The sequence below is a fragment of the Vanellus vanellus genome (genome assembly GCF_965231255.1).
Source record: "Vanellus vanellus genome assembly, chromosome: 4".
Lineage (NCBI taxonomy): Eukaryota > Metazoa > Chordata > Aves > Charadriiformes > Charadriidae > Vanellus > Vanellus vanellus.
In genome coordinates, this window is record NC_138909.1 from 72,476,314 (window position 1) to 72,500,079 (window position 23,766).

Here is a 23,766-nt window from a genome sequence, read left to right on the forward strand (position 1 = left end):
CTGGAGAATCTCTGGAAATATTTCAATGTCAGTAAATAGCCATTTATAGATACCTTCAATTTTTAAGCATGCAAATCACTACTAATACTACTGCCTGTGTAAAGAGAAACTCAGAAACCGTGGACTGTACATACATGAACCCAACTCAGTAAATGCAAACGAAGCTCTTGGGTTTTGGCCACATTCTCTCTCTTCCTCCATAAAGAGCTCAACTTGCCAGCTATGCAACGCTGGCATAGAGAGCGCTAGTATTGCTGAAGATACTGTGCTCATTTCTCAACGTCATGTAAAATTCTCTTGGTGTTGAAGCGGACCAGATGTTACAGGTTCCCTATGCTGCTTAGCAGCAGCCAGTAGCTTACAGAATCAAGCCTTTAAAAAGAAATGGTAAAGCCTCAACTCTGGGAAGTGGCTTTTTTCCTATACTTGTGCCGCCGTTGTCTTTTTTTTTTTTTTTTTTTTTTTTTTTTTTTTCAGAAAGCATCTTCACCCTCTGCAATGTCAATGATTGTGTGAAGCAAGTCTTCAAAAGTCGGGCGTCCCTCTGGTTTCTAAAAATAAAAGCATGCACAACTGTGATCAGAAAGCAATAAAGTTATGTTGATTTTGATAAATTGTTGATCTTGATATCATTCTGTAGCAATGAATTTACTGCTTCATTAAATGTGATACATGCAAAAATATTTCCTTGTGTAGGGTTTAGATGTATCCCTTAATTTCAGCAAGTGTCACCTTTTTTACACTTTGAAAAAAACATAAATAGGTGTTGCTGGACTACATTCTTCGTATAACTAATTGTTTTTCACAGAGCTACACTTTTTCATATTTCTCCCCATCGCCACCTCCCTCAATGAATTGCCCCACTCTTTCTTTACGCAAGTTGTTCATGCTCCTAAGAATTCAGTGTCATTCTCTGAAGCCTCTTTTACTTCAGCATCATTTTTCAGACTCCAAAATGAGAGTTCCATATGTGTCATAACATCCTATTTGCTTTGTTTAATTCCAGCAGTACACCAAGGCAGTGCCTTTGCTGACCTTACTGACACAGTTAATTTAGCATCTTCTGAATGTCTGGGTAACTTGCATTTTTCCTCCACTTACCAGCCTAATTAGATTTGTATCACCTGCTGAATTTTGAAGTCTCAGTATTCACTTCCCTCGACAAGTCATTAATAAAATTATTAAGTGAGGACTGAGGTACCTACAGTTAATCATATTTTATGACAAAGACTGACAGTATCTTGCCATTATTTGTGTCCTGCTTGTAATTCGCAAAGATTCTCTCCCACATGGCGACTGCTTAGATTTTATTGTTAATAACCCCTGATGAAATCAATACATTTTAACCAATTTCATTGATGTTCATATAACTCCTATAAATACATACTAATATTCAAAGAGCGTTAACAAATCACTTATTATCTTCCAGGTAATTTATTATTCCATTTTAATGACCATTTCAAGCAGGTTACCAAGCACAAACAAAATTTAATGATTTGTAGTTTCCTGGCTCCTGTGAATAGCTTTTTTGAACGACAGATATATCTGCCATTCCGCGCCCCTCCAGGGCACTGTTGTTTTTAATATATTTTTTGCTGCATAAACCAATTGCTTTGTAAGTTTTAGATCTCCACCAGTTGGTTTGATGACTAATTGCTCTCTGTTCCAGCACCTTCTCCTCCAAGACAAGCATCAGACAGTATATCATCTCTATTACTGGAAAAGAGCGGTTTTTCCCCAGCAACCCCTGTGGCAAAGTCTAACAAGAAATAAATCATGTAGCTCTTTCCATTCTTGGTTTCCTCGATTGCTCTCTCAAAATTAGAGGTATCTCATTAAATGCACCTATACTCTTAGAGGCTTTCTGCTTTTATTCTACAAAAAAAAAAAAGTTTTATACTGATTTAGTTGATAAAGTATTACATTTGGGGTTGCTGCCCCTTTGACCTCTTTGAAAACTGCACGGACAGTATCTTTCTGGGTTAGGAGGATTAATAGTACAGTGTATTGATGTCTTTCTTTATAAACCTTAGGATTTGTATTTAGATTCAAATGCAAGCTAATCTATACTTCCTACATAATTTATAATAAGGTAATGAAGTATTCCTTTAAAAATATTGTCAGTCATTCTGGTATGTTTCTGTAATTATTAATAAACTGAAGCAATATAAAATCAGATTCTCCACCTCTGGGGCATTCTGACCGAATTTTTTTGCCAGCGGTATTTGCACACAGATATAATTGTGACTAGCACAGATTTAGCAATTATTTCTTGTTGTTACTGAATGCTTTTGCATACTTAAACCGACAGTCTGTTTATTTCATAGAAATTTCCTTGGTGGTTTTCTTATCACAGCTCTAGTTCAGTTGCAAACCAAGGGGAGATCTTTGTCTTACTAATAAACACATGAATATCTGAGAGAGCTGCATACAGTCAGAATGCTGCAATAAAGATTAATTGGTCTTGCTAGATTGACTCTTTTTTCAATTCAAAGACAAAAAAAAAAAATAAAAACTATATACCTCCTGCCAGCACATCATCATGATTTCATACACCTGCTTACAGGCTAGTTTGGGCCGATACAAACGATGTCCTTGGCTAACCATTGTTACCACTTCGTAGTTGGAGCTTTTTTCAAAGGGCATTTTTCCTTCTGTAAATACTTCCCACATTAAAACCCCTAAAAAAAAAAAAAATTAAGAAAATAAGCAAATAACTTCTTAAAAATATGTTTATTTTGAGCCCTGGGCTAAGAATTTCTGATAGATAAATAGTTTAGAGACACATATTCTAGAAAGGGTTCACATGTGTCATTGCTGAAAATGTCTTATTCTAGTAGCAGGGGGTTTAATACATAACAGTTCTAAAGGTCTCTGTGGAACTTTATGCAAGCATAAAACTGTGTCAAATGGGTTCTCTGAGCTTCTTCTCAGATGTCTGAATCCTTCCCAATAACTGGAGCTTACCTGCCATTGATAAAATGTAAAAATAGTGGTTTCTTTCAATGATTAATGTCTTACCAAATGACCAGACATCTGACTTGCTGCTGAATCGACTGTAATTAAAAACTTCTGGGGGGCACCATTTCACAGGAAATTTAGCCCCTGAGGAACTTGTGTATTGATCATCAAGGACATACCTTAAAAAAAAAAAAAAAAAAAGAAAGAAAGAAAGAAAAGAGAAAAACGTTATACCTTTCTGTCAGCCTCCTAGCCTGTAAATTTTGATTTGGATTTGAATATTAGAAGCTCATATTGCCACCTAATGGCCATGACTCAGCACCACACGATAAAAATGCTTCTCTGGCGCAGTACTGTTTTCAGTCAAGACCCGGTTCATTTTTCTTACGACCTGAGCCTTCTTTTGTTATTACTAGCTATACAACACACGTCTAGGCCATCTGCAAGTTAAACATCTGTATCAGAAGAGAAAATTATGCAAAAGCATAAAATTCAACAAGGCCTCATGAAGTTCAACAAGGCCAAGTGCAAAGTCCTGCACCTAGGTCAGGGCAATCCCAAGCACAAACACAGGCTGGGCGGAGAATGGATTGAGAGCAGCCCTGAGGACTTGAGGGTGTTGGTTGACGAGACACACAACATGAGCCGGCAATGTGTGCTCGCAGCCCAGGCAGCCAACCATATCCTGGGCTGTATGAAGTGTGTCCAGCAGGTCAAGGGAGGTGATTCTGCCCCTCTACTCTGCTCTGGTGAGACCCCACCTGGAGTACTGAGTGCAGCTCTGGAGCCCCCAACATATGAAAGACATGAACCTGTTGGAGCAAGTCCAGAGGAGGGCCACAAAGATGATCAGGGGGCTGGAGCACCTCTCCTATGAGGACAGGCTGAGAGAGCTGGGGTTGTTCAGCCTGGAGAAAAGAAGGCTCCAGGGAGACCTTATAGCCTCTTCCAGTACCTAAAGGGGGCCTACAGGAAAGATGAGGAGGAACTCTTGATCAGGGAGTGTAGTGACAGGATGAGGGGTAATGGTTTTAAACTGAAAGAGGGGAGATTTAGATTAGACATTAGAAAGAAACTCTTCACTCTGAGGGTGGTGAGACACTGGAACAGGTTGCCCAGAGAAGCTGTGGCTGTCCCATCCCTGAAAGTGTACAAGGCCAGGCTGGATGGGGCTTTGAGCAACCTGGTCTGGTGGGAGGTGTCCTTGCCCATGGCAGGGGGGCTGGAACTCAATGATCTTCAAGGTCCCTTCCCACTCTCATCATTCTATGATTTCTTGCTCTATTTATTACCAGCCAGTCTGAATTCAGGTGTCAGGGGACATGCAAGCTCAGTGACACAGAAAGGTCACAAAAGCCAAGAAGAGCATGGTCAAACCATGGCGCTTTAACACCTTCCTTGTAAGCATTGCCCCCCACCCTCTGCCTTACCCACACATCACCCACCTGCTGCAGCACCCACAGGTGCTAACAATGACAAGAAATTAACCCCTCTCCTGGTCTCAGCACTTCGGCTACCAAGATGCAACTCCGAACCATCTACCCCAAGAACATCCCAAACTCACTGAACAGCCTTTTTCTATCATTTATTTACCAAAATACAGATTAACGACTATGATCTCTGCAATGTGAGCTCTGCTGTCTGAGACACATGCTCTAATATGCCTCCTGCATCGCTACTAATCACTTCCTGATTTGTAAGATTTTCACAGATACTACAGAAAGTTGCTAATAGAAGACCAGTCAGACCATGGAGTCAGTTCAAAGCCAGGCCTCCCATGGTAAATGCTAGACACACTTAATTCTCTAGAGAATAAACTGCCTAGGTTTGATTTTCCGGGATTAAAATGAGTAAGGAAATCGGCACATGACCACAGAATGAACAAGCTTTAAAGGCACTGGAAAAAAATGAACCACAGGATGTTCCTCAGAGAGGTCAAAAAAAAAAAAATCATTTCTGCCTGTAATTTTGCTGGGCGTGTGTTGCCTTATGGCTAAGTACAAGGGTTAGGTGAATTTTCCCAAATCCCCACAAATGTGTTTGCACACTCAGCCATACCTTGTCATTCCAAAATCTGACACTTTCACCACTCCTGAGTCACTCACCAAGCAGTTCCTGGCTGCCTGCAAAGGGAATGGTTAGAGTTGGATGAGAAACTTGCAGATTCTTGCAGACAAATTGCTTTGGAGGACTTTGTCATCATCGCTTAGCAAGTTCACCAATTTACCAAGTTCAGTAGTGTATTCTCATTATGGTCTAGAATAAAAGGTGTAAGCGCATTTGCTCTTGATAGCACCGTTTTGATAACTTAACCATTTTGTAAAAAATCACGCGAAAAAATAATCATCCCAAGGGATTCATGAGTGGTGAAATCGGCACCAGTACAGAACAGAGATATCAGCACAAACAGTTATTATTTCTTTATAAAAATTTCAGAGATATTTTATTCCATTTTCTTGGGAGAGAGAAACCTCTCATCATTTTCTGTACAAGGCAGTTTTAGAGGCTTGATTAGACCCTGAAGAGCCAACTTCAACTACTTATTATTTTCAGCAAGAACAAAAGCCGTTAATTTTCAAACAGGCTGTTTCAAAAAGCAATAGGGAAGTTCAAAAATAAAAATTTCAAAGATTAGTGTGTTGCGTAGTAGGATGTTACCAGGTCTCTGTGGATAAAGCTGTTTCTCTCCAGGTACTCCATTCCCTCACATACATCTTGGCATATAGTGAGCAGGACGTCTTTACTCAAAACTCCCCGTTTTTGCCTCAGGTAATTGAGAAGGCAGCCATGCTCCATGAACTCTGTCACGATGTAAATAGGTCTCTGTTGTGTGCACACACCATACAGCTGAACTAATTTAGGATGTGTTAACTTCCTGAAAAGATTGAGATCGCGTTGTTATTACTTCCTCCTCCCAGTGCTAGCTCTCCACCCCACAGAACTCCAAAAATACCACCTGCCCCAAGTGTTTCATTTATAATCAGTAAACTGCATCCAAGGCCTAGAACTGGCAGTAAAAGTGCCAAGCACACAACTCACATCATCACTTTAGCTTCTTCAATGAAATCCTCTTCATACATCGCACCTTCCCGAATTGCCTTGATGGCCACTTTATACTGTGCCCTCCACTTCCCAAGTCGCACTACGCCAAACAGACCGCTCCCCAGTTCTCTCATGAACGTCAGTTCCGAGGGATTAATTTCCCATTTCTCTATAAAACAAAACAAATGAGAGTGTGTGACTACTGTATTAAGGAACCTACTGAACTGGTAGGTGATAAGGAAGAGGAAAGGGAAACTGGACCACTAGCAAGTTAGGGAATTTAGGGAGAAAACGTCTTAGAAATAGCCTGAAAACTGAACACTTCTACACCTCACAAAACAAACTTTTAGGTAGACATGACCTTTAAGCAGCTCCTGACCAACACAGAAGGCAAAACTCAAACTTTCCTGAAGCCAGTAATTACACACAGATACTATCAGACTTGATTTCAGCAAACTGCTACCATAGAAAGTTGTTCCAATGCGTAGAAGCTTCTCACATCACCTGATGTGCCATGCTTAAAACAGGTTATTCCAAATTTATATTAAAAAAAAAAAAAAAAAAAAAAAGATCAGGCAGAGCTCAAAGCATCCACAAAAGCTTGGAGGAAGTTGCTGAATTCCCTTGGAGCACCGGTGACACGTTCTGCTTCTCCTCCCTGCTGCCCTTGGCACCATATGCCTACCACCAGCCATGATGCCTCTGCATGCCAGTCCTCTGTGCAAGGGTCACCATGGTAGAGCTTGGACCCGTGTAAGTTAGTAGAGCAAATCACAGTCCAAAATTAAGTCTTTTCAAAATTTTTAGAAAATATTGTAGCATCTTAACATATATAAAGTCATTAGAAAAGATACATGTAGATTAATATAGCATGCAGTTACCATAGCTGAACCCTGCTGTTGTTGGTGCTGTCGTCTTCTTTGGGGTCACTGGGTAACGCAGCCTGGTGACAAGACCTGAGGTTCAAAGAAAGTTCAAGAGACACAGCTTACTTCTGAAATAGTGCCAGGCAGCCAATCAGCCACTTGTTCACTGCAAACTGCAACACTGATTAACAATAAGCTTATCATTATATACAGCTTTGACCACATTTTCTGCTATTGTGTTGTGTTGACTACTCAAAGCAGCTATGAGAGGTACACAGGAGCACTCACTGCATCTAACTTGTTGCACCTTCTTTACTGGTGAAAGATGGATATAGATACATGCATACATATTTATGCTTTACAGTTATGCTGGCACCAACAAAGGCTGAGGACCCCTTTCAGATCAGAAGGATTATCTAAAATGTATACTCTCGACTTCACGTTTGATCATTTCTGTTTCACACATATAAATCCCAACAGTTTCATGCAGGAATTTTACATACACAAAACAAATGCTGCACGCTAGCTGAATATTCTCCTAAAATCTTGTCAGAAGTCAATACACCACAAGGTAAAAGCAATGAAACAATTGAAAAAAAAAAAAACCTCAAGTAATAAAAGCAGTTATGATAAATGAAAAGCAGGGTTATGTTTCAGAGCATATTTTCCAGAAAGGCATTTTACAGAAACGCATTTTACAGAATATCATCAGGAAATGCCAGGTCACCTGAATTATATATGAACTGGAAAATATCAGTCATGAGGGAAATTTATGCACAGACCGGACGTGAAAAAAAATGTGCTATATTCGTATCTGTGCCTTGAACCTGATTCCTAAACTCTCCCCAACCCGTCATACAGTGGGCAGACACCAGCAGCAGCCATCAGCTACAGATCTGAAGTGTCTAACCTTTACAAAGACACGACTTTAGGGATTTCCTAAACAACACATTACTCTTCTCCTCAACTGTTGGCTATATAAGAAGATTAGACCATTTTATGCAGTGGTGACTCTCAGGTAAAAAGCTAGTGCCTGGAGAGTACTCTGGGGAATTACCATCCCTATCCCTCTGCTGTGGGTTACAGGCAGCTGATAGAGACTAAATGAATTTTTCCTCACCTGACAGAGCTATTCTTCTGTTACTCTGAGGACAGTAACATATTTATACATTTTTTTAATATATATACATAAAACCTTTCACATGAATGCCTATATTGAAAAAATGTGAAAATGCAGTATTTCAAGACTTCCCTGAAAGAAAAGGAACTATGAAAACCTAAAACCTTTCATTAAAACCCCCAAAACGCTGCACGCTCCTTTTCAAATCAACCCTAAGTGACAGAAAAAAAACAATTCATCTACCTGCTGCATTATGTTTATGATACTCAATTATTTCTGGAATAGAGTTAAAGAGATGTTTTTCTGCGAGGTAGTACTGCTTCGGCGACGTTACTGTTTCTTTTATATGGTAGTGTCTTATTCCTGATGAACCTTCTCTGGAAAAGCAACAACAATAATAACCATAATAATGATAACAACAACAATTAGCAATAATAAAATATTCACAACAAAGGATATTGTAAGAGGGGCACGTTGACTCAGAAAAGGAAACCGAAAGGGCCAGCGCAGCTGCCCAGTGACACACTCTTGACATTAACAACTTTGATGTCAAAGACCCCAAGCGCTGGTGACTTGCCTTCATCTCAGTGCTGAGACCAAGTTGAAGATTAACCCATAAAAGGTTAATTTTCAGCCCGACAAGCTCCCAGATCCAGCTCACCCCACGCTGATGCAAACACTTGGGCTGGCAGGAGGGAAGAGACCGAATGGGGTGGGAAAGCAAGATCTCCCTTCCTGGGTGAAGGGTCAGGTCTACACCGGATTAAACCAAACGTGACCTGACCACGGAGTCGAGAAGCTCATTTTAGTCACCCCTCTTTTCTATCACAGCAGCCCTTGTTTCTTTCTTGAGCTCTCTCCTGGGCTTTTCTCCAGCCCATGGATTTGGATACAGTTGCAAATGGATTATTCCCACGAGACAAGGTGCGCAGAGCAGACAACGAAACTCACCCTCCAAATTTTGTATAAAGGGAAACTGTATACAGGCCAGGCTGACTTGAGTCTCTCACCACAAAACCACCTTCTTTATCCTAAAACGCAAGCACATCGACAGTTTTGTACAAGCGGTTTTAAGCTGCATGTCTCTTCTAACCAGTCTGTGATTTGCGCATGCCAAAATAAACCTCTGCTTTAATAAAAGAAGCTACTTTATGCAAATTTCACAGTCAATCCTGCAAGGCTGCTGTGCTCACCTCGTTTCTGAGGAGCTGCTCTGCCTTGCTTCTGTTCAGGTTTCTGCTGTACCACCTGCAACACAACATCAGTAACCAAAACTTCTCCAAGGTGCACGATTCACCTAAAATGCTTGAAGCAAAGCATTACAAAGCTACAGATTCAATAATTTTACGATAATTCAAGGTCAAGAACTGAACTTTTGTTAATGTAGGGAAAAAAAAAACACATAAAAAATAATAATAATAATAAAAAAAAAATCAGTCCCTATTACATTGTGGAGTTATCCCATAAAAACACCCTGAAACAAATCCGGTGAGATCCCTCAGAAGCCAGTAAAGTTCAGGTAACTGAACTAATTTTTCAGCAAAAGCACTTCTCAAACGTGTGCAAGGCGGATGGGGGGAGTTGCTCTGAACAGCAGCCCGCGGGCGGGCTGGCAGCCCCGGGGATGCGGTTGCCTGCACAGGGGTCCAGCCACTTGCGGAGCTGGCTGCTAGACTGCTATTTCATTCCATAACTTCACCGTTCTGGTTTTCCAGGGAGGAGCCGCCTACCAAAGAGGAGGTCGAAAGCGAATTAAATGTCACGGTTGCACATCCCCAAGCTCGGTGCTGCACGGGCAGGTTAAAGCAGCCACAGAAGCACTGACATTTCAGCCAGCTGTAGCAAATAATATAAAAAGGGAAAAAAGCACACAGCTTGCAAATGGCGTGGTGCAGTCGTTTTGAGCTATGCTGTCACAGCGGTAACCGAGCAGGGAAGTGGTACAGCAGCCTCTAATCAAGTTCTGCTGTTCCAGAGATAGTGGTTTCTTGCAGTTGGTAAGATGACCGGGAGCAATCCTCCCTGGACCGTGCGGTGACTCAGAATTATGGCCCCAAGGTGGTAAGGCACAAAGTGGCTGGACGAGATAAGGCAGCCTGGTTCCTTCCTTCCCCTTCTGCCAGCCCCGCAGCCCAGCCCAGAGCAGAGCAGGGCTCTTGACAAAAGCCTCAAAGATGAGAAAGCAACAAAGAACAACTAATTCCCCCTAGCAAAGCCAAGGGCAAAATCCCAGAAGAATTTTTACCTTCTGTCAAAAGACAGCAGTAGGAGCCATGTGTGGCTGACAGCAAAGTTTTGGAGCTACTAATGGGGTTTCGTAAAGTGGTTGTAATTATTATTGCCTTACAGCTCCATTTTATCTAAAAGTCATGAAATATGTCTTAAATTCTCAAGCACACCAGTTTGTGCTGTACTGAAATCTGAATATCAAGAACAGCCTTGGAGACTACAGGGTTAAGTTTATCCTGACACTCTTAGTAAGTACTTCATAACTAAACGCCAACTGGAAAAAGCATATTTAAAAAAAAAAAAACTATACTTTTATAGCTAATAAGTTACATCCATACACTGAGACTTAAAATGCAGAGTGATATATTTTCTTGAAAATCAGAGCTGCCTTCCAAAATCTCTGATCTGTTATATTTACTTTGAATGATTTCCACTCTTTTCTACTCTACTATCTTACCACCACACACTTGGGATAGATATGTCACTTTAATATTAAAAAAACATTCCACACACTTCTAATGGGTAAATTTCCTTTAAAGTTTCCCTTTGGCTAACAGAGAATTAGGAAGGTTTTTTTGCTTTAATACTAATAACCTAAAAACTACATGCTTGATGGCCACCTCACTGATTTGACTCTACATTATAAATCACAGCAAAATCAACAAAGCAAATCAGAACAAATAAATGCCTATTTCAAATATTTGTTTCATCTCTGAGATCGATGCTATCATATGTAAATAATTGCTTGCAAAACTTTAAAAATATATTATCATTTTTAAAGCTTAGGTTTCATTTTATGATCTTCTAGATTTTAATTCAAATATTCACTTACTCATATTGGTCAAGGTTGTTGGACTTCTTTCCCGTTACATAGTTGCTTGGAATATATCCTTGTTTTCTAAAAAAATATATAAGAAATAATTTGAGTGAAAACATGTAAAATTGTATGCTTAGAAGGTGGTGTTTCGTTCTGCTAATTACCAGAGGTCACTTGCTGTCATTTATTTATTACTGACCCACCCACTCTACTGCTAATCATACAGAAACTAATTTTCCACATCAACATTTCCACATTAACTTTCGCTCCACCTAGAGAAGTGATACAGGCAGCAGAAGTGTCCAAGAAAACCAGCAGAAGGGGTGAAGAAGAGTAACCTTCTGCTGTTCTGTCACTTCTGCGCTTGGAGGTTCCAGCCAGTCACTGGAAATATGTTTGGAGCTTGCCACAGCCCAATAACTCGCAATTATCCCTAACATACTGCAACAGGGACCCGATAAATATTGAAGTATGGATACTTTCACCTTTAAAACCGCAGGGAAAAAAAATTAATCCGGGGAATGTAAAGTTGTAGTCATTAAGGCATCTCACTGCAACTCTCTCTCAACTCACTCAGAGATTGCCCCTAATGATCCAGCTATTAAATAAGATGATGATTATTCAAGTCTGGAAGTCGGAGCCTGCTGAGCTGAGCGTTAACCACATTGCTCCCTAACGAGCCATTCCCCAGGGAAGCAGGAGTACTGTTCCAGTCTAGCGAGGTTTTGCAGGCTGCCTGTAGCTTTAATTGGGAAACCATGAAGTCTGACAGGAATATAATTGTAAAAGCTTCCAATTCTGCAACCATCTTTGCACTCAGGCTCCATAATCTATCAAGAACCACACTTTTATAGATTGCATGCAGGAGTAAAGATACAGATGAAATTTCAGGGCTGGGGTCCAAAGTAGGGTGTAATGCAGTTATTTATTGACACATAGTCAATATAAATTACTACAACATGGAAATAGCCTTATTAACTTTATAACAAAAAATAAGGAACTCGTGTTTACCCATATTTGTCTCTCGCCTTCCACCAGTGAATGTCATTCTTCTCAATCACCGTATATTCTTCACCTTTCTCTAACCTTAAATCATGATGTTCTGTAGGCTCAAAGTCATACATTGCTACCACTATCTCCTCCTCGTCACTGCCATTTTCTTCAACCGGAGGAACTGGTGGCGGAGGCCTTCGCTGAAAACGACCCAACATCATTATCATCCCACTCTGCTCCATTATTCCACCCCACCCACCATTACCATCACACCAGTGCAAACCAGCCCGAGCATCCCAGAGGCAAAAGCTGGGCAAGTTCTGGGCTGCCCCAGGAGTGAGCTGTGGTGGCTCCAGGAGGCAGCTGGAGCGTGTGGCAGACCATCACTCCAGTGCTACCCACGGGGGTGGCTCACACTGCAGCCCTTCAGCCGCCAGGAAAGAGCAACGCCAGCTGGGGTTTGCTTTCCAACCCCCTCTCCCACCAGCAGCATAAACAGAGCTAACAGGTACAGCTAAATTTCAATGGGATTTTTTCCACCCTGAGATAGTGCACGATACCCACTGATGCATACAGAAATAGACCTTTGCTGTAAGATAGGGAAAGAATCACATGAAACCTAAATGACATCTCAAAACCCAGCAATTATCTATTCAGTATTTTAAAGACACTACTTACCACGCTTTTTTCTGGCATTGGAGAGGGCAATCTCATTACACCTACAAACAGAGCAGAGGAAAGGATCTGAGTCTATCCATTTAGCCATACATTTAAAAACTAAATAAAAGTTTTAAATTGCAGATAAGGTTTTAATATTTTAACTAGCCTTCAGGATAGTTTAGTAAGTCAGAAAGAATAAGCATCAGGAAAACGTTGAAGTATTCTTGCAAAATCATACTAAAATCAGACAGCAGGCTACAATCACAACAGGATTTGGCAATATCTGTGCCACACCTAAGCAGGCCATGCAGAGAACCCTGAACCAGCCCTCAGATGCAGAAATATATGAGAAATAAAGAAGGGATAGAGATAAAAAAGGTACATAAAAAGGAAGCAGTGTTCCTGTCACCACAATCTAAAGGTCTGTTCCCATTAACTTCTGCTCTTCTAAGAAAATTATGCTCCCCCTGACCCTTGCTTTCCTAATTAAAACACAAATTTTGTACATATTTTTTATTACTTCTCTCAGGTCCAAGAGTACTTTTTTCTCCCGTGCTGTTTTGTTTTGTTTTTTTCCACTTTCTGTATCATTTTTACACTAGTGTAATAACACCGAATGCAACACGGTTATTATTCTTTTACAAGGGTATGTAGAAGTTATTCATTAAAACCAAAGAGCTGGCAAGGATTTCTAGCTGAATCTTTTTCGCCATTAGGTTTTATCCTCAGTCTAAGGTAAACACTTGGTCAAATAAGTTTCAGATGGGAAAAACAAACCAAGTGAAAAATCACATCAGTGATTCCTTTCAGCTTTTTCTAAACATTTTTTTTGGAAGTACAATTTGCTGGCTTTTATATTTTTACAAAATGCTTAGAAATGAAACAAACATTTTTATTTACCTTAGGCACAGTATCAGTGATTCACTCTATAAATTTGCCTAATATCTAGGGCATTCAGGTGTGACAACAGGATCATATAAAAAAAAAGGAGAAAAATATGCCAAAACAACTTCACATGAAAACATATGTACTTACTGTTTTCAAACAGATTATATTTTTCACAGCCAGGTGCTAATTTTTCTGTCTGTCTGCAGCACTGATAAATTCCCTCTGTCCAGAATTTAGGGTGATATTTTACCATTATATTGCTGTTGTTCTTTATTTCTACAAGAAGAAAAAGAGCATATATTGAAATGTAGAAAAAAAAATTCTGCAAGAGAGACACTTTTAATAACTATTACAATATCTTTGACATGAGGTATAATCCTCACTTGATCTTACTTTAGCATTGCTTTTCTTAAGGACCTTCTTGCAAGTTTACATGGAGGTCATGAGACCCCACCTGCAGTACTGCATCCAGCTCTGGAGCCCCCAACGTAGGAAAGACATGGACCTGTTGGAGCAGGTCCAGAAGAGGGCCACAAAGATGATCAGAGGGCTGGAGCACCTCTCATGTGAGGAGAGGCTGAGAGAGTTGGGGTTGTTCAGCCTGAAGAAGAGAAGGCTCCAGGGAGACCTTATAGCCCCTTCCAGTACCTAAAGGGGGCCTACAGGAAAGATGAGGACCTTTTATAAGGGATTGTAGCAATAGGACAGGGTGTAATGGTTTTAAACTGAAAGAGGGGAGATTTAGATTAGATATCAGGAAGAAATTCTTCACTCTGAGAGTGGTGAGACGCTGGAACAGGTTGCCCAGAGAAGTTGTGGCTGCCCCATCCCTGGAGGGGTTCAAGGCCAGGCTGGATGGGGCTTTGAGCAACCTGGTCTGGTGGGAGGTGTCCCTGCCCATGGCAGGGGGGTTGGAACTTGATGATCTTCAAGGTCCCTTCCAACCTAAATCATTCTATGATTTCCTCTACAAATAGTGTTCTGGAGACAAAGATAGGTGACGCTTATCACTATTCTATGGCACAATGCCTGCCTGTGGTTGGTCTGAAAGGCTCCTTACCCCCATCCTATGGGCTTTCTGACTTTCAGAGGTTATTTCTTGCCCTGTGGTCCCCAGCCCAGGAATTATTTCTTATTACTTTACAGAGCACCTGCAATGCATTTGAGCATTTGACTATGGCAGAGAGCATTAAGAGGCTCTTGAAAAAGATATCTTTATTCACTATGATAGCATTAATCAGACTGCACCTCAGTGGAGATGCCTCCTGTCATTTTACACCAGTGTAAGACCATCACCAAGCCCACAAGCTTTTCTAGCTACATTCAAAACTTTTGAGTGATGACATTAACAAACTTGCCTAAGTTTTTTGATGATCTACACATTGTGCAAAAGCATAGAGTCAAATTCTGATTGCAGCTGGACTTCACAAGTCAAATTAAATCAGTCTGGGTGTTCAATGCTCCCAGTACCTGCTATAACATGCTGTGTATACAAAGAATGAGCTGGCCCAATAAAAATAAAAATTGATGGGTACATGCAATAGCAGCTTTACCATTTTCTTTTTCTAGCTCATTGTGGGTTGACACCAGCCAACAGCTAAGCACCCACATAGACACTTGCCCACTCCCCCAGCCAGCAGAACAAGGGAGAGAATAGAAAGAGCAAGAGAAAACTTGTGGCTTGAGATAAAGACAGCTTAATAACCAAAAGAAAGGAAAAAAGAAAAAAAAAAAAACAAACCCCAAAGGCAATCGCTCCCCATCTCCCACAAGGAGACCGAGCCCAGACAGTCTCTGAGCAACGGCCAATATGGAAGCCAAAAAAGTTCAACCCCAGTTTTTATTGCTGGGCACAATGTTGTATGGCCTGGAATATCCCTTCTGTCAGCCCGGGTCTGCTGTCCCCGCTCTGTCACCTCCCAGCCTCTTGCCCACCCCCAGCCTACTCGCTGTGGGGGCAGAGGGAGGAAAAAGGCAGAGCCTCCACACGGTGCAAGCACTGCTCAGCAAGGACTAAAACACCAGTGTGTTTTCAACACTGTTTTGGCCACAAATCCAAAACACAGCACCAAGTTAACTCCATCCTGGCCAGACAGCTCAAGTAAAGTTTTCTACGTATGCCAGATGTTATGTATGAGCAATATCCATTACCTTCTTTCAGATTCCTCACCCACTGATCCCGGCTTTGTGCACTTGGTGCAAAAATATAAAGCGTATTAGCATCATATACAACCTGAAGGGGGGGGAAAATGAAATGATCAAAATACATTTACCTGGTACTATTCATTAATTTATTCCTCAGGAAACAGAACAAGACAAATGACTTGTTGTTGGCAAAATTAGTGTACTTAGGCTCAAAATACAGAAACTGGGAAAAGGTTATTAGGGTTTACTACTCATATACAATGCTTTCTATAAAATAAGGAAGGATTTTGTGATGGTACATTATCTTGACATTACTCCTTAAAAGTGTTTGCTTCACACTTTGCTTTTCTCATTCTTCACCATGTGTTTTCTAAAAACAGTTCAATTTAATTGCTAAAGCTATTTCATAACCAGACATCCATTGTTCCTGGCCATGTCATAACTCCTTGTGGTTCTGTACTGCTCTGGAGCGATTCCTGCCTTCTTTTTCTTCAGTGCTTATACTGGTGGAAAGCAAGTATATGCCCCCCCTTCAGCCATTCCCTCTATTGTAAGCAGGCACAGCATCCGATACCCCCAAATGTAAACATTTCTTTTTCCCCTCTAAGCACTTTGTTTTCTGCGTTTATTTCCATTAACTTCACAACAGAAGAAAACACAACGAGTTTATCTTAGTTTTCTTATTCTTACAGAATTTAATGGTAATTAGATTTAATTTAATGTGAAAAAACCCAAGATTTAATTTAGATTTAATTTAATGTGAAAAAACCCAAGTAGAGAGGGTGGGGAAAAGAAAGAGACCAAGTGTATGAGGCACAGCTGCCAAAGGAGGGGACCGCAGGGGGAGCAGAGCTTGCTGGGGATGGTTTTTCATCACTGATCCTGAACCACCTGTCACGCCGCCCCACAGAGCCAGAGAACGGGCTCAGTATTTAGAAGTGACAGTGTTTTCAAGCAAAGAGCGCTGTAATTTATGTATTTTATATAAAAGGAACATACCTGAAATGGATATTTATTTTGACAGGGAATAATACCATCACTTTTTACAACTTCTACACATTTAATCCTTGAAATATCCACAGATCCTTTTCTGTACTTTTTCTGTAAGAGAAAAGCAAAAAAACCACCATTAATAAAATAACCAATTCACCTAATTCTCTTTTGTTTTCAGTAGATACTTCTTGCTTTCTTTTCCACTTACGACACCGATGTTGCTTTAACTGCAGAAGTCATTTGAAAAATGAAAGAGAGGGTACAAAGATCTACACTAGTGAAAGTGCACAGAGTACAGTGTAATTGCTTAGTTAAAAGTACCACTTCTTTCTGTATAAAGTTTCCAATCGGTTGCAATCATAGGTTTAACCTACTCTTCTTTACAAAAAATAACTTGAGTCCAGACAAAGGAAGGCTTCTCCCCTGCTGATTTTAGATTATGATTAAAACTGGTAAGGGAAATGGGTGCCAACACATCATCTCATCTGCTCCCTCATCACCCTGTTGTTGAAGTGCTCCCACCATTTTGTGGCTACTGCCACGTTTCACCAAGTTTCCAGAGAAACTGGGATGCTGCTCAGGCAACCCAAGTTCTTGCTGAGGCAGGAAGCAGAAGACGGGTGAAGCCCATCCCTGGGCCAAGCTGGGGTCTGTGTTGAAGGAACTCCTTTGACCAAGGCTAGCAGAAGCCTGGAAGATGCAAGGTCAAAAGCACAGACATCTGAGAAGATTTGGCTCGCCTAAATTGATAATTATGAAGATCTTAAAGAAGACAAGGAGTGCCCAATGGTGCTCAGCAGGTGCTGCCCAAAATAACAATGCATGGAAATACGACGTAGTTCAACGCTCCAGAAGAGGAAGCTCCTTGAAAGAGCAGCAGATAAAGGGAGGTGGTGTATACTGGGCTTTAGTCTACGAGTAAAAGCAACAGGTAATAACAGTGAAGTCTGCACACAAGCAGACCTTTTTAAGGTAGATGTTTCTGAAGGAATTGATCAAAACCATCTTCCTTTACCTGAAGGAGAAGAGACTAAAAATGAAAGCTCAGCACAGAAATTTACAACGTGCTCTACTACATGGCAAAGGGAAACACCTGAACGATACATTTCTGAGAGCAAAATGATAATGAATCTACAGAGACTGTATAGGGTCACCTCTCACTTTTGGGAGAACTGAGGAAGTTTCTGCTGGAATCCAGAACAAAACAAAAATGGCAGCAGCTCATGGCTGCTGGTCCTGAATTAATCCACATCAAAAATTTTGACTTGCCAAGCACACCCAACACATCCAGTCCAGAGTGCAGCTTATGAAAGATGGACACTGTTCACATAACACAGAAATAATTAGTAATTACTGAATTATTTGAGATATTCCAATCCTCACTCAGCTGCCCTCTTCTCTCCTGAGGACAGGCATTTCAGCCCAAATAGTGCAAGTCTGGCACAACTGTAAGCAACCGAAAACAGAGTCTTATAAACAGAAGCAAAGCGCAACTTCAAATATAGCTGTCGCGATTCCACCACCCTCGAAACACAGTAGCTACTACCCAGAGAAAACACGGAACAGCGTTTAAAACACATTTACCACTCTGTCTCTCATGTATATTGTTATGAAGAAAGCAGGCAGAGAAAATGCGCATGAAGAATTCATGCACGTCATGGTCAGCATCAGGAAGAATGACAGGAACTAAAGTTCAGATAAAGCTCTAACTGTTATTTAACACCAGAAAAACCAACCCACCACCCCCACAAAAAAAAAAAAAAAGCCCAAATAAGGGACTTTTTTAAATTGGGGAAAAGGAAAAAAAAAAAAAAAGGCATTTTAATGAGCAATTGAAAAAAATGTCAAATCATAAACATTACCATGAGCTGGACTACAAAGCTATGTCATGTTATGCTGAAAAATAATTTGCACCAGGTACACAACCTTGGGGTTTTTGATCAAAAAGTCATTTTAAGTTTTCCATTTATTTTATGTTAACCCCTTACTTGAACATTGACTACCTAAAGTAAAACATACATTAATGCAAATGCTAAAAATTGAGTTACTAAAGTCTACAACACTCGGTACAGCAGCAAGTATTGCTTCTCCCTCCCCTTGGCACTGCCTGGCAGCTTCGGGGCTGCCAGATTAGCCAAGGCAGAACAGGAGGATCCGAACAGGATGCGCTTTTTCATGAAGCAGAGAATTCAACGCGCCACATAATTACGTTGAAGACACCTCTCCAGATCTTCTTTCCTGCACAACAACATACAAAGAAGAAATGCTTGCCACTTCTGTAACGTGTCTGCCGAGCTTTCTGGGTCCAGTGGGGTACTCATACATTGCTTGGATCCCATCTCATGGTTAACTGAGGTTGTGGGACAGACAGAGAGATGATAAGCATTGAGTTTTTTATCCAGAATGACAAAAATTCCTTGGAGGAACAAGCTTTATTACTTTCTCTGAACCTTCCTCTCCTCCAGGACTCAGATTTTCATGCCAATTCTGGCATTTAGCGAGTGCTCACTCAAAAGGAGCATACACCTGCCAGGAGGACAAAGGACAGGAATCCAGTAAGACAACCAACTAACATTCTGGCAGAAAAAATAAAGCAAACCTCCTGATACACAGCACATCATTCTAGTATTTGTACTTCTTAAGTTGTCCCTTTGTACACTTTTATGATTTAAGGTGAGTCAATTTGCTTCGCCATGAGATATTAAATTAAGCCAACTCAAAGTTGACCCACCTTACAACTCAATCCAGCAAATTAAGCCTAACGTCAGAGAATATTCGTCGATTTTTCATAATTTACAGATTTAAAAAAACTTACATATGTGAAATTAAATACAAGTGTACTGCTCCAGACATGTTTCAGATTGCATCAGAAGCAAGTTCTTAGTGGCCAGCAGGCTTCAAATTGTCAGGTGTGCAGCTGTGTTTTAGCTCAGCATTTCTCACTATCAAACCAAGGGGGCACAGGAGCAGGAAGGAATGACTCAAGAAAAACACTACCAAGACGACTGCAATTTCTCTCCCCTCCCAACTTAAATGATTTCCCTTTATAATGGGACATCTTGCGCACAGTCACTGTGTTGCATTTATTCTGCAAGCCAAATGGCTTGCTCTAGACCCAGGCGTACGGCAGACATGAAATGCAGAATCGAGGGAGAGCTCAAACCCTGAAGTAGTTGGGAAGTAGAGGTGCAGGCATGAGCCGGCCATGAGAAACCCACCCACAATCACTCTTTCCAACAAGTGACCTCTGCTACAGAGAGGCAAAATTAGTACAATGGCTAATTCCGCAGTGTCAAACCATAGGAGGCACAGGAACATTTTTTACGGTTGTTTTTGGAGGTGGAAGATGACTAACATAGTAGAAAAAGGTTAGATTCACTGTAGAAATAGTAGTATTTCACCAGCATATTCATGCATGCTGTCTCAACTGGACACAAGTATTAACAGAAGATTTGGGGGGGGGGGGGATCACAGGCCAGTGAACCCAAGGGACGTATCAAAGCTGGTCTACCCCTTTTCTGAAGATAAATATACATCTCTAGAGGGAGAAGCCTATAGAAGGAAACATGGTTGTAACAGTAATAAAGGTATAAAAATACTACACCCCAATAAGGATAAGAAATAGATAAAAATATGTGCTTCAAAGTCACAGTAAAGGTTGGTGGTGTTTGTTTTTTTTTCTTTTTAAATGTATCTGCTTGCTGAAAATAACAAAAGGGAAGTGACTATGCAGAAACTCCTATACAAAGCTTCTCAAAATGCAAAATGCCATATGTACTTCACAGTTGCCTACGCTTCAAAAACTTGATTTACAGTTTTAGAAGCCCTCCCCCTTGCTCACAACGAGGATGGCCCATCCAGGCAATAAGTCTTGTTTCCTTGCAATGCAAAAAGAATAAGCTATTCCTATTATTTAACACATAAGACAATAATATCAAGGAGTTATAGCACTAGACCTACATTGTCAGATATGGGAAAAATATATGATTACACAATTCCTTTAAAAAAAAATTAGAATACAGGAAGACAAGAAATATCTGCGTTAGATAAGTATAAAATCAAATAGCTCATCCTCTGTATACTTGGAATTACTCTTCTGCTGAATATAGTAGCTTTACAGCTTAAGCAACCCATATTCTCACTATCAGATAAAATGTTTTTTAAGTGTATTTCCTCTTTGCTGATGAAGATATTGTGCTGCTTACCCTTGGAAGAATGGGGTTGGGGGGGTAAACAATACAAAGGACATTCCATTAAAAAAAAAAAAAAAACCAACACAAACCTCACTCAATGAAAACATGCAGAAGTCAGCCTGGTGTTGCAGTTTGGGCCAGCCTGCCCACTGAAACAAACAACAGATGCTCTCTCCCAGAAGGGAGAGGAGGCAGAGAAAGAGACTTATGAGTTTAGAAAAAACTACTTCAATGAAATATTAATGATAAAATAATAATAAAAAAGATAATTAAATATATACAATATACACAAAACTGTATCAAGCTCCCAGGATGGCGATCACGTCACTGGTGGGCACTGGGAAAGTCCCAGACTGGACTCTGTGATGGACAGGAACTGGATTCCAGACCTGGATTCAGGATCAGGATCAAAGACAGATGAACAGAGTCCTCCTCAGACACCGGCCACTGAAGAAAGAGGGCTGACCCTTTGATCCCTCGGCTTTTATACAGAGCATGAGGTAGATAGGATGGAATACCCCGTTGGTCAGGTTTGAGTCCCCTGTCCTGACCGCTCCTCCCCACAGGTGGGACCCCTCTATGCTCTTCTGCTTCCGACCCTCCAATGGGTCAAATAACAAACTGAGCTGGCCTTTGGGGTTATAGCAATAAGCAAAAGCAAGAGCCTCTCTGCATACCATGCCTTGGTATAAATTAGAAACAATCAGGTCTTACTACTCTGGGAGTGAACAGTGTCTGAACAATACGCTGTTAATTTCAGCATTCAGTTAGTTAGAAGAGGTTTTGCTGCAAAGTAAAATTACAAAACAGAAAAAGGGTTCTGTTTTACCTCAAACCAGGACAGCTGACTGTCAAGAAATACCTAGATTTTGTCTCACGCATGCTCTCTCTGTCTCTGTTTTTCATGCTCTTTCTTTCTCCCATGTTTATCCCCGTATAGGAAATCCTGAGGTCATCAACATGTGACCCATGGAACTTATGTTCTCACAAATGTAGGAGGTCTCAGCATTACTGACATCTCCTTTTATGGAGCTCCTCTGCAACATTACAAAACCTCAGAAAAGCCTGGCTAACCCAACATCCCCTGTAGCGAATTTCTCTGGTAGCATATGCTCCAAAGCCAAATGTAAGGGTGTTTTCATATTTACTCTCTTTTTTTTATTATTATTAAATAGCATTGCCATTTAGTAATAAGAAGCACTGGATACTGCTGCAGTTCCCTCAATAAGCATTTTCACCCAAGCAATTACTGATTATGCAAATATAATCACTGTAGCTAGGTGTTAGATGGCCTCATTTTCCATCCCCTTATTTTCCAGTGTGTCAGATATGTTGAAGAATGCCCTGCCACCTTTAAATTCATTTTCTTAGAATAATCATTTAAAAAAAGCAAGTAACAAGTACTTCTATTCACCTGTCCAAAATGGCTAGAATAGAGATAAAAAGCAAGCTGGAGAAGTGGGCCCATGCCAACTTCATGAAGTTCAACACAGCCGAGTGCAAGGCCCTACATCTGGGTCGGGGCAATCCCAAGCACAAATACAGGCTGGGCGGAGAATGGATTGAGAGCAGCCCTGAGGAGAAGGACCTGGGGGTGCTGATTGACGAGAAGCTCAACATGAGCTGGCAATGCATGATCATACCCCAGAAAGCCAACCATATCCTGGGCTGCATCAGAAGTGTTTCCAGAAGGTCAAGGGAGGTGATTCTGCCCCTCTACTCCACTCTCGTGAGACCCCACCTGCAGTACTGCATCCAGCTCTGGAGTCCTCAACATAGGGAAGACATGGACCTGCTGGAGCGGGTCCAGAAGAGGGCCACAAAGATGATCAGAGGGCTGGAGCACCTCTCGTGTGAGGAGAGGCTGAGAGTGTTGGGGTTGTTCAGCGTGGAGAAGAGAAGGCTCCAGGGAGACCTTATAGCAGCCTTCCAGTATCTGAAGGGGGCCCTACAAGAAAGCTGGAGAGGGACTTTTTAAAAGGGCATGTAGCGATAAGACGAGGGGTTCAAACTGAAAGAGGGGAGATTTAGAATAGATATCAGGAAGAAATTCTTCACTCTGAGGGTGGTGAGACACTGGCACAGGTTGCTCAGAGAAGTCGTGGCGGCCCCATCCCTGGAGGTGTTCAAGGCCAGGCTGGATGGGGCTTTGAGCAACCTGGTCTGGTGGGAGGTGTCCCTGCCCATGGCAGGGGGGTTGGAACTCGATGATCTTCAAGGTCCCTTCCAACCTAAATCATTCTATGATTCCATGATTATTATTCTGATCTAGTCTGACCTGATCCAAGATCTGACTCTCGGGAAGAATTTTGAGAAGAAAAAAATACAACTGTAAGTGAGAAGGAAATAGTCTTAAACCCTTTCCTGCAAAATAGGAAACCAAGAATCCTTTACCATGGTCTGTCTGCTCAGCAGATGCCAACCAGCAGCACTGGAGAGACCGAAAAGCACAAAAAGAAATTCTCCATAGTAGCACTGACGCAACTTCCTAACATGCATCCTAATTCTACAATGCATTATCTACAATTTACTCTTCTCCAGCAACTGAGAGACAGGCAGTCAAATGTACACAATTGCAGTTACGATACATTGCTGCAATCGCATAAGGCAGAGTAATCGCATAAGTAAGAGTAAAGGACATAAAATAAATCAGTCAGCCCTCCATCCATATCAGGCCCTGAAATCACCTACCACCTTTACAAGCTTTCAAAATAACTAGCACATAGTTTCAGGTTCTTTCAGACAAATCTCTTCCTGGTTTTCTCTGAAGTCCTCGGAGAGCTCTGAGTCTGGCCAGCCCAGCTGTATCATTTCTGCCCTGTTTTCTCCCCTCTCAGGGCCATCGCTCTGTCCATAGGG

The 23,766-nt window shown here is 41.2% G+C and overlaps 1 protein-coding gene across 1 annotated transcript in view; it reads right to left on the bottom strand.

Annotated features, from left to right (window-relative positions):
* Positions 1-437: 437 nt before the first annotated feature.
* Positions 438-23,766, bottom strand: part of TEC (tec protein tyrosine kinase) — a 57,089-nt gene continuing 33,760 nt past the window's right edge. The window contains exons 3-18 of the mRNA XM_082483116.1: positions 16,721-16,822; positions 15,728-15,809; positions 13,724-13,852; positions 12,707-12,747; positions 12,047-12,228; positions 11,051-11,116; positions 9,183-9,237; positions 8,941-9,020; positions 8,233-8,366; positions 6,885-6,959; positions 6,001-6,172; positions 5,620-5,836; positions 5,020-5,084; positions 3,022-3,140; positions 2,524-2,681; positions 438-551 (exon numbers count right to left, since the gene is read on the bottom strand). Of these exons, the coding sequence (XP_082339242.1) occupies positions 474-551; positions 2,524-2,681; positions 3,022-3,140; positions 5,020-5,084; positions 5,620-5,836; positions 6,001-6,172; positions 6,885-6,959; positions 8,233-8,366; positions 8,941-9,020; positions 9,183-9,237; positions 11,051-11,116; positions 12,047-12,228; positions 12,707-12,747; positions 13,724-13,852; positions 15,728-15,809; positions 16,721-16,822 (1,755 nt within the window). The 3' untranslated portion in view covers positions 438-473. The remainder of the gene's footprint in view (positions 552-2,523; positions 2,682-3,021; positions 3,141-5,019; positions 5,085-5,619; positions 5,837-6,000; positions 6,173-6,884; positions 6,960-8,232; positions 8,367-8,940; positions 9,021-9,182; positions 9,238-11,050; positions 11,117-12,046; positions 12,229-12,706; positions 12,748-13,723; positions 13,853-15,727; positions 15,810-16,720; positions 16,823-23,766) is intronic.